At 42.3% G+C, this 14,383-nt stretch overlaps 1 protein-coding gene across 6 annotated transcripts in view; it reads left to right on the top strand.

Annotated features, from left to right (window-relative positions):
- Positions 1 to 3,055, top strand: part of sipa1l2 (signal induced proliferation associated 1 like 2) — a 209,766-nt gene extending 206,711 nt beyond the window's left edge. For all 6 annotated transcript variants that reach the window (XM_061960890.1, XM_061960920.1, XM_061960872.1 and 3 more), the window contains one exon: positions 1,729 to 3,055. In XM_061960890.1, coding sequence (XP_061816874.1) covers positions 1,729 to 1,875 — 147 coding nt within the window. In that variant the 3' untranslated portion in view covers positions 1,876 to 3,055. The remainder of the gene's footprint in view (positions 1 to 1,728) is intronic.
- Positions 3,056 to 14,383: the final 11,328 nt, after the last annotated feature.

Below are 14,383 nucleotides of genomic sequence, written 5' to 3'. Positions count from 1 at the left end.
GTGGACGAGGGAAGATTACGAAAAAAAGCGAATGTATTTGGACTGGCAGAGCAGACTATCAGTTGTTGTCCGCGACGTATGTTGAGCGATTACTCAACGTCTAGTTTTGTACTCCATAACTATTGTGAAGCCATGAAGTGGTTGCGGCCGTCAAGTACGACCGCCAATTTCAGCCTACAATCACAGTGTCCTGACCAGATATGTAGATCCCTAGATTAATTGTTGTAAAATGTTATTAATCACATTGTTTACTTTGACACATCCATTAAAGATATGACTCATGTATGATGGCTCAGGTGTGATTCACTACAACAGTCTAACAGCTGCAGATGTACATTACTTTTTGCATTGTATTAAAGGCCTACTGAAATGCGATTTTCTTATTTAAACGGGGATAGCAGGTCCATTCTATGTGTCATACTTGATCATTTCGCGATATTGCCATATTTTTGCTGAAAGGATTTAGTAGAGAACATCGACGATAAAGTTCGCAACTTTTGGTCGCTGATAAAAAAGTCTTGCCTGCACCGGAAGTAGCAGACGAGTAGCGTGACGTCACAGGTTGTGGAGCTCCTCACATCTGCACATTGTTTACAATCATGGCCACCAGCAGCGAGAGTGATTCGTACCGAGAAAGCGACGATTTCCCCATTAATTTGAGCGAGGCTGAAATATTTGTGGATGAGGAAAGTGAGAGTGAAGGACTAGAGGGCAGTGGGAGCGATTCAGATAGGGAAGATGCTGTGAGAGGCGGGTGGGACCTGATATTCAGCTGGGAATGACTAAAACAGTAAATAAACACAAGACATATATATATACTCTATTAGCCACAACACAACCAGGCTTATATTTAATATGCCACAAATTAATCCCGCATAACAAACACCCCCCCCCCCCGTCCATATAACCCGCCAATACAACTCAAACACCTGCACAACACACTCAATCCCACAGCCCAAAGTACTGTTCACCTCCCCAAAGTTCATACAGCACATATATTTCCTCAAAGTCCCCAAAGTTACGTACGTGACATGCACATAGCGGCACGCACGTACGGGCAAGCGATCAAATGTTTGGAAGCCACAGCTGCATGCGTACTCACGGTACCGCGTCTGCGCATCCAACTCAAAGTCCTCCTGGTAAGAGTCTCTGTTGTCCCAGTTTTCCACAGGCCAATGGTAAAGCTTGACTGTCATCTTCCGGGAATGTAAACAATGAAACACCGGCTGTGTTTGTGTTACTGCAGCCGCCCTCAATACACCGCTTCCCACCTACAGCTTTCTTCTTTGCTGTCTCAATTGTTCATTGAACAAATTGCAAAAGATTCACCAACACAGATGTCCAGAATACTGTGGAATTTTGCGATGAAAACAGACGACTTAATAGCTGGCCACCATGCTGTCCCAAAATGTCCTCCACAATCCGTGACGTCACGCGCTGACGTCATCATACCGAGACGTTTTCAGCAGGATATTTCGCGCAAAATTTAAAATTGCACTTTTTTGGCATGTGTTGCAATGTTAAGATTTCATCATTGATATATAAACTATCAGACTGCGTGGTCGGTAGTAGTGGGTTTCAGTAGGCCTTTAATTTATGTTATTACGTGTTGTCTACCTTGTACTTTTTTTTATTTTTTATGTCATTGCCTGAAATAAATGAATAAATGAAAAAAATTACCAGACTGACAAAAGTCGGAGCCTGAAAGCTGCTGTTTTCTGTGTTCAGGAGAAGGAGGACAAGGCGATGTTGCAGGAGGAGGTGCAGCACCTGAGGCAGGACAACATGCGTCTGCAGGAGGAGAGCCAGACGGCGGCGGCCCAGCTCAGGAAGTTCACCGAGTGGTTCTTTCACAGCATCGACAAGAAGCCCTGAGCCTCCACGGGAAGACTATGGAAAGCATTCCTGCGTGGGGAGACCGTGCAGAGCAGTTAACTCAAAGTTTCTCCATCACGCCAACCGAGACGCCTTCTGGGATATTCCCTCATCTCCAGCACAGGGGAGGAATTCTTCCAGAGGGTCATCTTGCAGTAGTGGAATGTAAAGCTCATTTGCTGTAGTCAACATGGAACCTCCCTCACATACGTCCAACTACTGTACCTGCGACTGTACTGTATCACACTCTTTCACGCTCACAGCAGGAATGTGGTGCTCCACGCTCTCTGAACGAAGAGGGGGTCCAGCGGGAGGATTAATGAATGTAGCTCAACTTGAGAAGTCATTTTTCTTTTGATTATTATGCCACTTTTGCTTTCTTTCAAGTGTTGCGATGAAGCGTCACATAAGCAGCAGTTGTGACGTTCAAAGGTGCTTTTTTTCCCGCCCTGCACACGATTGTCGGTAGTCTCCATTCACTGTCACGCTGTCCTAGCAATAATAACGAGTTGTAGTTTCTAAACTGTGTTGGGAAAGGTTAAAAAAAAAAATTAAAAAAAACTACGAAGAGAGAGAAAGCAGTTGTACGGCAAAGCAGGAGATTGTGCCTAAAACTCTTGGCTGTAAATTGGATGCTGTCTCTCTCTGCTTTTTTTTTTTTTTAAACACACGCCTTGTCTGTGGCTCACTGATAGAAAAGTGTGCCTGTGTGTTTGAGTAGTTTGTCACAGCAAAATGTGTTCTTATGCAGTGGGTTTTACAGACCATTCGAGCAAAAAGCGCCAGTGAACGAACCACAATTACAATGCCAAATGTGTTTATTTGTGTACATATCGGCCACAGAAGTGTCTTGTATTTAACACTGTTATTTAAGCTTATTTAACCTAAAGTTGTTTATTTTATTAAGGGTATTTGTTTTCTTTTTTTTCCTGCACTAAGGAGGGATAAAGCTCTGTGGATGTTGTAAAGTGCGTAGCTTGGCAGGGCTTAAAAAAAACTATATATTTAAATATATAAATGATGATTTTTGGAGATTCCAACATTTGGATGCTGCTAGATGACAGTTTGTTGGTTTGTATGCTTTTAAACATGTCGCCGTCTCGTCCCGCAGGGGGAGACACTGGTTGTTGTTTTTGTGTTTTGTTCTATGTTTTTTTTAAATAAATGTAGTTGGAAAATATTGGTTTGGTATTCATTAAATGAGGACATTCAACAGAGGAACAACCCAATGCATTTGATTGATTGTTTTTGAACATTTAACATGAGTGATGGGCAAATGAGTGTGTGGCACACTATTGACACTGAACTGATACTGTGTCGGTGTTTCATAATGGTCGTCTGCAATCAGATGCATTAAAAAAGTCACAACATTTGACCTGCAAACATAATAGTATTTTTTTAGGGATGTCCGATAATGGCTTTTTGCCGATATTCCGATATTGTCCAACTCTTTAATTACCGATACCGATATCAACCGATACCGATTCAGTCGTGGAATTAACACATTATTATGCTTAATTTGGACAACCAGGTATGGTGAAGCTAAGGAACTTTTTAAAAAAAATTATAAAATAAGATAAATAAATTAAAAACATTTTATTGAATAAAAAAGAAAGTAAAACAATATAAAAACAGTTACATAGAAACTAGTAATTAATGAAAATTAGTCAAATTAACTGTTAAAGGTTAGTACTATTAGTGGACCAGCAGCACACACAATCATGTGTGCTTACGGACTGTATCCCTTGCAGACTGTATTGATATATATTGATATATAATGTAGGAACCAGAATATTAATAACAGAAAGAAACAACCCTTTTGTGTGAATGAGTGTAAATGGGGGAGGGAGGTTTTTTGGGTTGGTCCACTAATTGTAAGTGTATCTTGTGTTTTGTATGTTGATTTGATTAAAAAAATAAAAAAATAATACAATTTTAAAAATCGATACCGATAATAAAAAAAACGATACCGATAATTTCCGATTTTACATTTTAACGCATTTATCGGCCGATAATATCGGCAGGCCGATATTATCGGACATCTCTAATTTTTTTTTCAATGAATAGTTGGGTAGAAAAGAATATAAAAAAACACACACCTATGGTCAATAAGCCAAATAGGGAACAGTAAAAGAAGACCATGTACATTATTTAGCGCTATAACATCAATATGAGCCCACATTTTGTCATTTGTTTCCTTTTTTTAAATTCCATTTAATTCCTTCTTTACTCATTTATATCGATGATAGTGGCGAAAAGTGGCAGAAGGCCAATTGACAGCAGCTGTATTGGTCACATGTTTTTTTTCTTAAAGCGACACACACATGGACAGTATTTTTTTAGGTTGCACCCAAATAAATAGTTTTTAGTGCGCTGGAAACCACACTGATATTATTGTTGCAAAAATAAATAACAATGGCCACAAACGGAACCCTGAGAAACCCCAAAATTTACCTTAAATTTTTTCTAATAATCCTTTTCAAATGTTCAGTGTTTTTTTTGCTTGGAAGTAAAAGATGTCAAACACGTACTTTTTGCTCTTCTTTTTATGAGGAAAATCCCTATTATGATAAACCCACTGCAATATCAACATCCATGCTAATCTTTGTTGGTGCTACGAATATCAGCAAGCTTGCAGAAGCTTGGAAAAATCTGACTTGCTGTGATATCCAGCTGCTATGTATTGTTAATCATGGTGTACATGTGATGTTTATTAAAGGTCCTATAGAGTCCAGATGACCGGAACAAGTTCTCTTTAAGTATTTTTTTAATCTGGCTGTCATTTCCCATAATATCAATTAGTGTTTGAGTAATGGGTAGATAACTAACTCTACTTGGAACGCCACCTTTCTAGCTACTCACATCATCTACAGAACTGGAGCCCATTTCCCCACATAAACACTGTGGATAAAGGCATCTAAAACTAGTATTTTGATCACTTAATTGCATGTTTTTGTTGCCCTGGTCCATGATTACTTCATATTAATGATTTCTTAATATTATGAGCAAAAAGAAATATAACATCATCTTTTCTGATCTTCCATCTCCTCTTCCTCATGCTTTTTTAGCACTTCCTCAAGCATCTTGAGGAAAACATCAGTAGAAGAGGATGCAAAATAGAAAACTGGCGGCTTTCTTTTTTTGTTTTGTTTTTGTCATGTCTGTTGATCATGCTTTTGTTTGGCCATGTGCTGTTTGTTTTTTGGACTCTTTTTAGTTCCGGGTTGCACTTCCTTGTTTGTTTGTTACCTTGACAACCATTAGTGTCACCTGTTTCACGTCTTGGACTCACGCACTTGATTCATTTGAACTCACGCACCTGTTTTCAATCACCACATGACTATTTAAGCCTGTCATTTTCTGTTGGTCGGCCTGGCGACATCACATTCATGCTCTGCACTCTTGACACGCTACTTACTCTGTCCAGGTCGTAGTTCATGCTGCTCTTTTCTTGCCACGTAAGTTTTTTTGTTTATTCAAGCCACTCTTTTGTACCTCTGCTGTGAGCGCCTTTTGTTTGTTCCTTTTTTTCCATAGTTCTACCTTTGTGCGAGTTTTGTTTTATTAGCCAAGTTTGTTCCCCGCCTTGTGCGCGCCTTTTGTTTATACTTTTTATAGTCTATTATTAAATCATGTATTTACCTTCACGCCATGTTCGGTCCAAATCCTTTGCACCATGGGGAAACAAACCACGCCAAAGTCCAAGTCTTGACAGTTTTTGAGTTTATGCTCTCCTTTCTCCATTTTTTAGCAGGCCTTTCTTTCCTCAAGGGGGCTCCTGAATATCTGGATCATATTTGGTTTGAGTCTTTTCAATTTCTTCCATGCAAATTCCGACCAAACCCTTCTTCTTCAAAGTCAGAACTAGTTAAGTTACACTCGTTTGGCTGTATGAAAATAACATGACTCGGGATGAAGATGCTACCAAAACCCATAAAACCCAATATGAAATTGCCTCCAGGCTTATGCAGCTGACATCAGCATGTTGATGCAGGCCCGCCCACATTTTGGAGCTACAAGTTGGCATTCCAAAATGTGCTGAAACTCCTTATAAAACAGGCCTAAATCACTACTGTGTCTATTTTGTGGATCATTTTACCTGGTGACGTCTAGGACTATGAAACAAGTGCCAAAGTTGTCAGCATAGGAGGGGCCTTTTAAGTAAGAACAGGAGGAACGTGTCGAAATAGAGTACATTTAGGCCCCTTCTACACTAAGGTTATCCAGGGTAAATCCCACCTAACCTTATCCTTGTCCACACACACACATAATGGTCGTTTAAGACCCCCTCCCCCTCCGTTAGACGGCGCAACAGGACCTGCGCACGTCATAGTCACCGCCAGTGTTGCTTTGTGTGCAAGTTCTTAAATGTAATTTATCGGAACAATATCCAGTGTTGTGGTATTTCAATTAACTGGAATCCAGTGTGCTGTGGGGCCCTATTGTAGTGAATCACACCTGATCATCATAAATTAATCAAATCTTTATTAGACATGTGGAAGTAAACAATGGGCAGCACGGTGGCAGAGGGGTTAGTGCATCTGCCTCACAATACGAATGTCTGGGGTTCGATCCTGCGCTCGGGATCTTCCTGTGTGGACTTTGCATGTTCTCCCCGTGACTGCGTGGGTTCCCTCCGGGTACTCCGGCTTCCTCCTACCTCCAAAGACATGCACCTGGGGATAGGTTGATTGGCAACACTAAATTGGCCCTAGTGTGTGAATGTGAGTGTGAATGTTGTCTGTCTATCTGTGTTGACCCTGTGATGAGGTGGCGACTTGTCCAGGGTGTACCCCGCCTTCCGCCCGAATGCAGCTGAGATAGGCTCCAGCGACCCCCCGCGACCCCAAAAGGGACAAGCGGTAGAAAATGGATGGATGGATGGATGGAAGTAAACAATGTGATAAATAACATTTTACATCAATCAAACTAGGGATCTAGATATCTGGTCAGGACACTCCTCACTGTTTTGCCTTCACCTTCATTGTCCATTCCTTTCTGGTGACTTTATATACTCTGGACCTAGACCTTGAGTTTGCGACATACAGGGCGGATAATAACTGATACACTCTGCTTTGCCAGTCCAGATCCATTCAATGTTTTCCGTAGTCTTCCCTCCACGGCCAGGTAATACAAAGCACACGCTACCTTTTTTATCACATCCACGGGAGCCCGCATTCTCGTTGACTCTCCTTCGACAATTGGACAAAGTTTTTCGCTAAGTAGATTCACAGCTGACCTGGACATTGGAAAGTTCTCTTGCCGTCTGAGAAGGTATTCATGTGCGATTTCCACAAGCGTCTGTACATGTAGAGCAGGGATCGGGAACCTTTTTGGCTGAGAGAGCCATGAAAGCCAAATATTTTAAAATGTATTTCCTTCAGAACCATGTCATATTTTTTAACACTGAATCTCAGTAAAACTAAAATAATGCTATTTGGTAACAGTAGAAGAGAAAGTCTAACACAAATACAAATAGACGGAATATGAATTGAAAGAGTAAATGTAACCAAATTTCTAGGTATAATGATTGATGATAAATTGAACTGGAAATCTCATGTAAAAAATATACAACATAAAGTAGCAAGAAACAGGTCAATAATGAATAAAGCAAAACATGTTCTAGGCCAAAAATCACTCCATATTCTCTACTGCTCGCTAGTGTTAACATATCTGAGTTGTTGTGTAGAAATATGGGGAAATAATTACAAAAGTACACTTCATTCATTAACGGTGTTACAAAAAAGATCAGTTAGAATAATACATAATGTTGGATATAGAGAACATACAAACCCTTTATTTATTGAATCAAAAATACTGAAATTCCACGACATAGTGAATTTAAAAACAGCTAAAATTATACACAGAGCAAACTATAAGCTGCTACCCAATAATATACAACAATTCTTCTCAAAAAAAGAGGAGAAATATAATCTTGGAGAAAAATGTAATTTAAAACATTTGTATGCACGTACAACACTTAAGACCTTCAGTATATCAGTATGTGGAATTAAATTGCTCAAGGGTGTGTGTGTGAATGGGTGAATGTGGAAACATTGCCAAAGCGCTTTGAGTACCTTGAAGGTAACCCATTTACCATTAATGCGACTTCTTGAACAGGTGCGGTAGAAACGGATGGATGGATTAAAATGCATGAGAATGTTTTATATTTTGAACGTTATTTTTAACACTGTGATTACAAACGGAATTATTCATTACTTATCCTGTTAAGCAATGTCAACTAAGATTTACCTGAGAGCCAGATGCAGTCATCAAAAGAGCCACATCTGGCTCAAGAGCCATAGGTTCCCTACCCCTGATGTAGAGGAAGGAGAAACACGGGCATGTCTGGATGACTCGCCTCCATCTTTCTAGTGGTTAGCTCCGAGTGGAAACAGGTTATTGTGAAGCTGGCTGTGGCGCCTCCTTTCTGATGTCACTTCCTGTGTGAGGCTATGTCTTTCTGGCGTCACTTCCTCTCCGAACTCACTTTGTAAACAATCAATGAGTCCATACAAAGCTAAGAGCCGGAGATTCAAGAAATACACGGCGCACTTACCCGTGTAAAAAATGATCCAAGGAGGGGAACCTTAAACGCTGGTTTAGTGTGGCTGACACGGGGCTTAGGCTAAATAATTATTCGTTTAAGGAATTATCCGGCTTAAAGGGGAACATTATCACCAGACCTATGTAAGCGTCAATATATACCTTGATGTTGCAGAAAAAAGACCATATATTTTTTTTTACCGATTTCCAAACTCTAAATGGGTGAATTTTGGCGAATTAAACGCCTTTCAATGTGACGTCACATCGGGAAGCAATCCGCCATTTTCTCAAACACATTACAAACACCGAGTCAAATCAGCTCTGTTATTTTCCGTTTTTTCGACTGTTTTCCGTACCTTGGAGACATCATGCCTCGTCGGTGTGTTGTCGGAGGGTGTAACAACACGAACAGGGACGGATTCAAGTTGCACCAGTGGCCCAAAGATGCGAAAGTGGCAAGAAATTGGACGTTTGTTTCGCACACTTTACCGACGAAAGCTATGCTACGACAGAGATGGCAAGAATGTGTGGATATCCTGTGACACTCAAAGCAGATGCATTTCCAACGATAAAGTCAAAGAAATCTGCCGCCAGACCCCCATTGAATCTGCCGGAGTGTGTGAGCAATTCAGGGACAAAGGACCTCGGTAGCACGGCAAGCAATGGCGGAAGTTTGTTCCCGCAGACGAGCGAGCTAAACCCCCTGGATGTCTTGGCTCACACCGTCCCTTATGCCACCGAAGATGATCAAGAGAAGAATATCGACCCTAGCTTCCCTGGCCTGCTGACATCTACTCCAAAACTGGACAGATCAGCTTTCAGGAAAAGATAGCGGATGAGGGTATGTCTACAGAATATATTAATTGATGAAAATTGGGCTGTCTGCACTCTCAAAGTGCATGCTGTTGCCAAATGTATTTCATATGCTGTAAACCTAGTTCATAGTTGTTAGTTTCCTTTAATGCCAAACAAACACATACCAATCGTTGGTTAGAAGGCGATCGCCGAATTCGTCCTCGCTTTCTCCCGTGTCGCTGGCTGTCGTGTCGTTTTCGTCGGTTTCACTTGCATACGGTTCAAACCGATATGGCTCAATAGCTTCAGTTTCTTCTTCAATTTCGTTTTCGCTACCTGCCTCCACACTACAACCATCCGTTTCAATACATGCGTAATCTGTTGAATCGCTTAAGCCGCTAAAGTCCGAGTCTGAATCCGAGCTAATGTCGCTATAGCTTGCTGTTCTTTCCGCCATGTTTGTTTGTGTTGGCTTCACTATGTGACGTCACAGGAAAATGGACGGGTGTTTATAACGAAGGTTAAAATCAGGCACTTTGAAGCTTTTTTTAGGGATATTGCGTGATGGGTAAAATGTTGAAAAAAACTTCGAAAAATATAATAAGCCACTGGGAACTGATTTTTAATGGTTTTCAACCATTCTGAAATTGTGATAATGTTCCCCTTTAAATGCTGGTTTAGTGTGGCTGAAACAGGCTTAGGCTAAATAATTATTCGTTTAAGGAGTTATCCGGCTTAATGTAGACATGGCCTTAAAGTCCACCGTAACTTTTCGGCCAATCAAGTTGTTTACCTGGAGTCTTTTTGTGTTTTTTTTAGGAGTTGCATGAAACTGTAATATATTTGTGAGATGATTTCTTGCAAGTGGCTAAAAAAAAAAGAGTCAGATGTTGCGTTCACTGCGGGGACGGCAAAAGACCTGCTTAATAATTCATCTCAAGTCTTTTTGAGTGTGCACAGAAAAAAAAAACAGTTCAGTTTTCCTGTCACCTCCTTGCAGGAAGCTTCGCCTGTCCTAATGCATCATGTCCTCCGGCAGCTGCTGCATTGTGGGTAGAGCAAAAATGAGTCGACGTGTCTTTTGTGGGTTTTATTTTGTATTTCCATTAGGCTCGCTTGTGCCGGACCAACTTTTTATAATCACCCCCCCCCCCCCGCGCGCTTTAGCGAGTCCTGCGGAGGTCATGTTTCCAGCCTCTCTCGGGAGCCCCGTGATCGCCATCTGACCTCCGTCCAGTTAAAGATGGCGGGATGGTCGTGTGCGTGCATGTGGAGGCGCCGTGGTTTTTGAGCAGTGGGATTAAGCAGATAATCTCCATGTATGTGCGCTGCCAGCGCGGCAGATGGGAGGCCGCAGTGGCCCGAGGAGCAAGTGTTGCCAGTGTTGTTTCAGATGGGCCAGATTTGCAGGGAGGCGGGCTATGATCGGGGGGTTCAAGCGGCGGCCAGCGACAGGTGCCAAATGGAGCCAGCCTCGCAGAAAACCGAGGAGGCCCGTGGCTCTAATCCAGCAATGACACAGCAGGACTCTTCTGGCTTCTAGAACATGCTGACAAGCAGTTCTGTGCAATGCAATTGGCTAAAAACTTCATCTAACCAGAAAGGGAGTACGACCAATCAAGCAAGTATTGATTGTGATATTTGTTAGTGTCAGCAGTTTATGGGACAAACCTCGACTTTACACACACACACACACACACGCACACACACACACACACACACACACACACACACACACACACACACACACACACACACACACACATTGGAAGCTCATCTCACATAAACAGCATGTGAGCGGGGCACAGTCGTCCCACAGCAGATGCTCGCCTGCTGTGAGTGTCACCATAGTCGGATCATGTTACCCAGAATAGGAGTCAAAGTACCCACAGCTGGCACAGCACCGAGGGAGGGGGCAGGGGGTGTGACGATAGGGCGGAGTATCTATTGAAGAGTGTAGGTCAACTCCTGGTGATGATGGGCCTGCTTGACCAAATCTGCTGGGTCAAAAGTATAAATACAGAAATGTAAATATTTGGTTACATGTCCTTTGGCAAGTTTCACTGCAATAAGGGGCTTTTGGTAGCCATCCACAAGCTTCTGGTTGAATTTTTGACCACTCCTCTTGACAAAATTGGTGCAGTCCAGCTAAATTTGTTGGTTTTCTGACATGGACTTGTTTCTTCAGCATTGTCCACACGTTTAAGTCAGGACTTTGGGAAGGCCAGTCTAAAACCACAGAACTATCCTCCAGAAGGTCTTATCTTTGTCCATGTGATGTCAGATGAAACAAAAGTTGAGCTGTTTGGCGGAGAAAAGGTGAGGCCTTTAATCCCAGGAACACCACACCTACCGTCAAGGATGGTGGTGGTAGTATTATGCTCTGGGCCTGTTTTGCTGCCAATGGAACTGGTGCTTTACAGAGAGTAAATGGGACAATGAAAAAGGAGGATTACCTCCAAATTCTTCAGGACAACCTAAAATCATCAGCCCGGAGGTTGGGTCATGGACGCAGTTGGGTGTTCCAACAGGACAATGACCCCAAACACACGTCAAAAGTGGTAAAGGAATGGCTAAATCAGGCTAGAATTAAGGTTTTAGAATGGCCTTCCCAAAGTCCTGGTGATGATGGGCCTGCTTGACCAAATCTGCTGGGTCAAAAGTATAAATACAGAAATGTAAATATTTGGTTACATGTCCTTTGGCAAGTTTCACTGCAATAAGGCACTTTTGGTAGCCATCCACAAGCTTCTGGCAAGCTTCTGGTTGAATTTTTCACCACTCCTCTTGACAAAATTGGTGCAGTCCAGCTAAATTTGTTGATTTTCTGACATGGACTTGTTTCTTCAGCATTGTCCACACGTTTAAGTCAGGACTTTGGGAAGGCCAGTCTGAAACTACAGAACTATCCTCCAGAAGGTCTTATCTTTGTCCATGTGATGTCAGATGAAACAAAAATTTAGCTGTTTGGCCACAATACCCAGCAATATGTTTGGAGGAGAAAAGGTGAGGCCTTTAATCCCAGGAACACCATTCCTACCGTCAAGGATGGTGGTGGTAGTATTATGCTCTGGGCCTGTTTTGCTGCCAATGGAACTGGTGCTTTACAGAGAGTAAATGGGACAATGAAAACGGAGGATTACCTCCAAATCCTTCAGGACAACCTAAAATCATCAGCCCGAAGGTTGGGTCTTGGGCGCAGCTGGGTGTTCCAACAGGACAATGACCCCAAACACACGTCAAAAGTGGTAAAGGAATGGCTAAATCAGGCTGGAATTAAGGTTTTAGAATGGCCTTCCCAAAGTCCTGGTGATGATGGGCTTGCTTGCAGTGCATGCACTCACAAAGCATCTGTATAGTATTCAAGATCGGTGTCAGATTTATCCCAGTCAAAGAATAACGACGAGTAAATGTTTTCAGTAATGTCAGATTTTGAGAGAAATGCTACGCCAACTAAATGTGCGGATGCTTGCAACGGCAACGTTTGCTTGCAACTTAAATAACGACAGCGCTTATCGTGAAACACTCTTAAGTCGGGGTATATTTAACAGTGATGGAAGAGTGATAGAAAACGACAACATTCACATGAACGCCCCCTGCTGGGTGGAGGCTGTGAGAAAGAGGAAGGTCAAATGCTGCAACAGATGTTGAGACTTTTATTTCATGGCCTGTTTGTGTAGCGCCAGACGGGCCAGATAAGTGCGGGAGTATAGCAGGGAATCCTTTCGGACAACGTATTTGTGTGGAGCTGTTGCAGTCAACTAATGCAGGAGTAGTTGGAGTGTGATAATAAAAGCTAGTTAGAGAACATAAGGATGATGAGGAGAAAGAAGACAGAGAAACAAATTAAAAAACAACAACCTGCTAATGCTTATCAAATCAAACTGAATGAATCAATCAATCAATCAATCAATTCCTTTATTGTCATTGTCATAATGACACTTAAGTCATACATGTCAATGAGATTTTGTTTGAGCTTTGTCCAGCGGCATAGAAATTGCATTGAAGTGCAGGTTGACCATAGTTTACAGTTTAGCATTGCTAGGAAGATGGCGAATAGAGGGACGTGGGGGTGGGAACAGTCTGATGTCTGATGGGTGTTACGTTGATGTTGCAGCAATGCAATGTCCAGAGCACAATTATTGAGGTGGTGAAGAGTGAGGTAATAAGATGGTCCGGGGCAGCAAAGGGGCAGGCTGTTCATTTAGCAGTCTCACAGCCTGGGGATACAGACTGAGAGACATTCTGGTGGTCCTGGCGCGAATCGATCTATACCTCCTTCCAGACGGTAGCAGGTTGAAGAGGCCATGTGCTGGGTGGTATTTGTCCTTCAGGATGTTGTGTACTCGCTTTAGGCAGCGAGTTGTGTACATGGCACTCATCTCTGGGAGTATCGTCCTTTAAATTTTCCCCGCCGCTTTAACCACTCGCTGGTAGCCCGTTTCATGCATAGGCAAGTGGCAAACACAAAGTGCTTTACACAAATGAAAGAAATAAGAGAAGAGAACACATACATGCAGTCACACATGTATGTACATTTGTATGTCTATTACAAATTGCAGTAATTACTGTGAAAAGCACATTCTGCCCAAAGAAAGACCTCATCCGCATGACTCACTGTGAAAGTATCTCTTCTCTCTTCTCGTTGCCCGACTTCTTCATTCAAGTTAACAGTGCACCTTTGTCCATACTTGCCAACCCTCCCGGATTTTCCGGGAGACTCCCGAAATTCAGCGCCTCTCCCGAAAACCTCCCGGGACAAATTTTCTCCCGAAAATGTCCCGAAATTTAGGCGGAGCTGGAGGCCACGCCCCCTCCAGCTCCATGCGGACATGAGTGACGTGTTGACAGCCTGTTCACACGTCCGCTTTCCCACAATATAAACAGCTAATGATCGAGGGCGAGTTCTTGGTTTCTTATGTGGGTTTATTGTTAGGCAGTTTCATTAACGTCCTCCCAGCGCGGTAACAACACACAACAACAGCAGTCAAGTTTTCGTCTACCGTAAAGCAGTTCGTCTGCCGTAAACAGCAATGTTGTGACACTTTTAAACGGGACAATACTGCCATCTACTGTACATGCATATGTGACCCACCCATAATGTGTCACATTTTTGTGTTGATTTATTTATTTTATTTTGTGGTTTGAATTCGTTTTTGGAGCTGTC

The sequence above is a fragment of the Nerophis lumbriciformis genome, linkage group LG02, assembly GCF_033978685.3.
Source record: "Nerophis lumbriciformis linkage group LG02, RoL_Nlum_v2.1, whole genome shotgun sequence".
In the NCBI taxonomy this organism is placed as follows: domain Eukaryota; kingdom Metazoa; phylum Chordata; class Actinopteri; order Syngnathiformes; family Syngnathidae; genus Nerophis; species Nerophis lumbriciformis.
The sequence above is the reverse complement of the archived record's forward strand: the minus strand, read 5'-3'. Positions and strand labels throughout refer to the sequence as shown.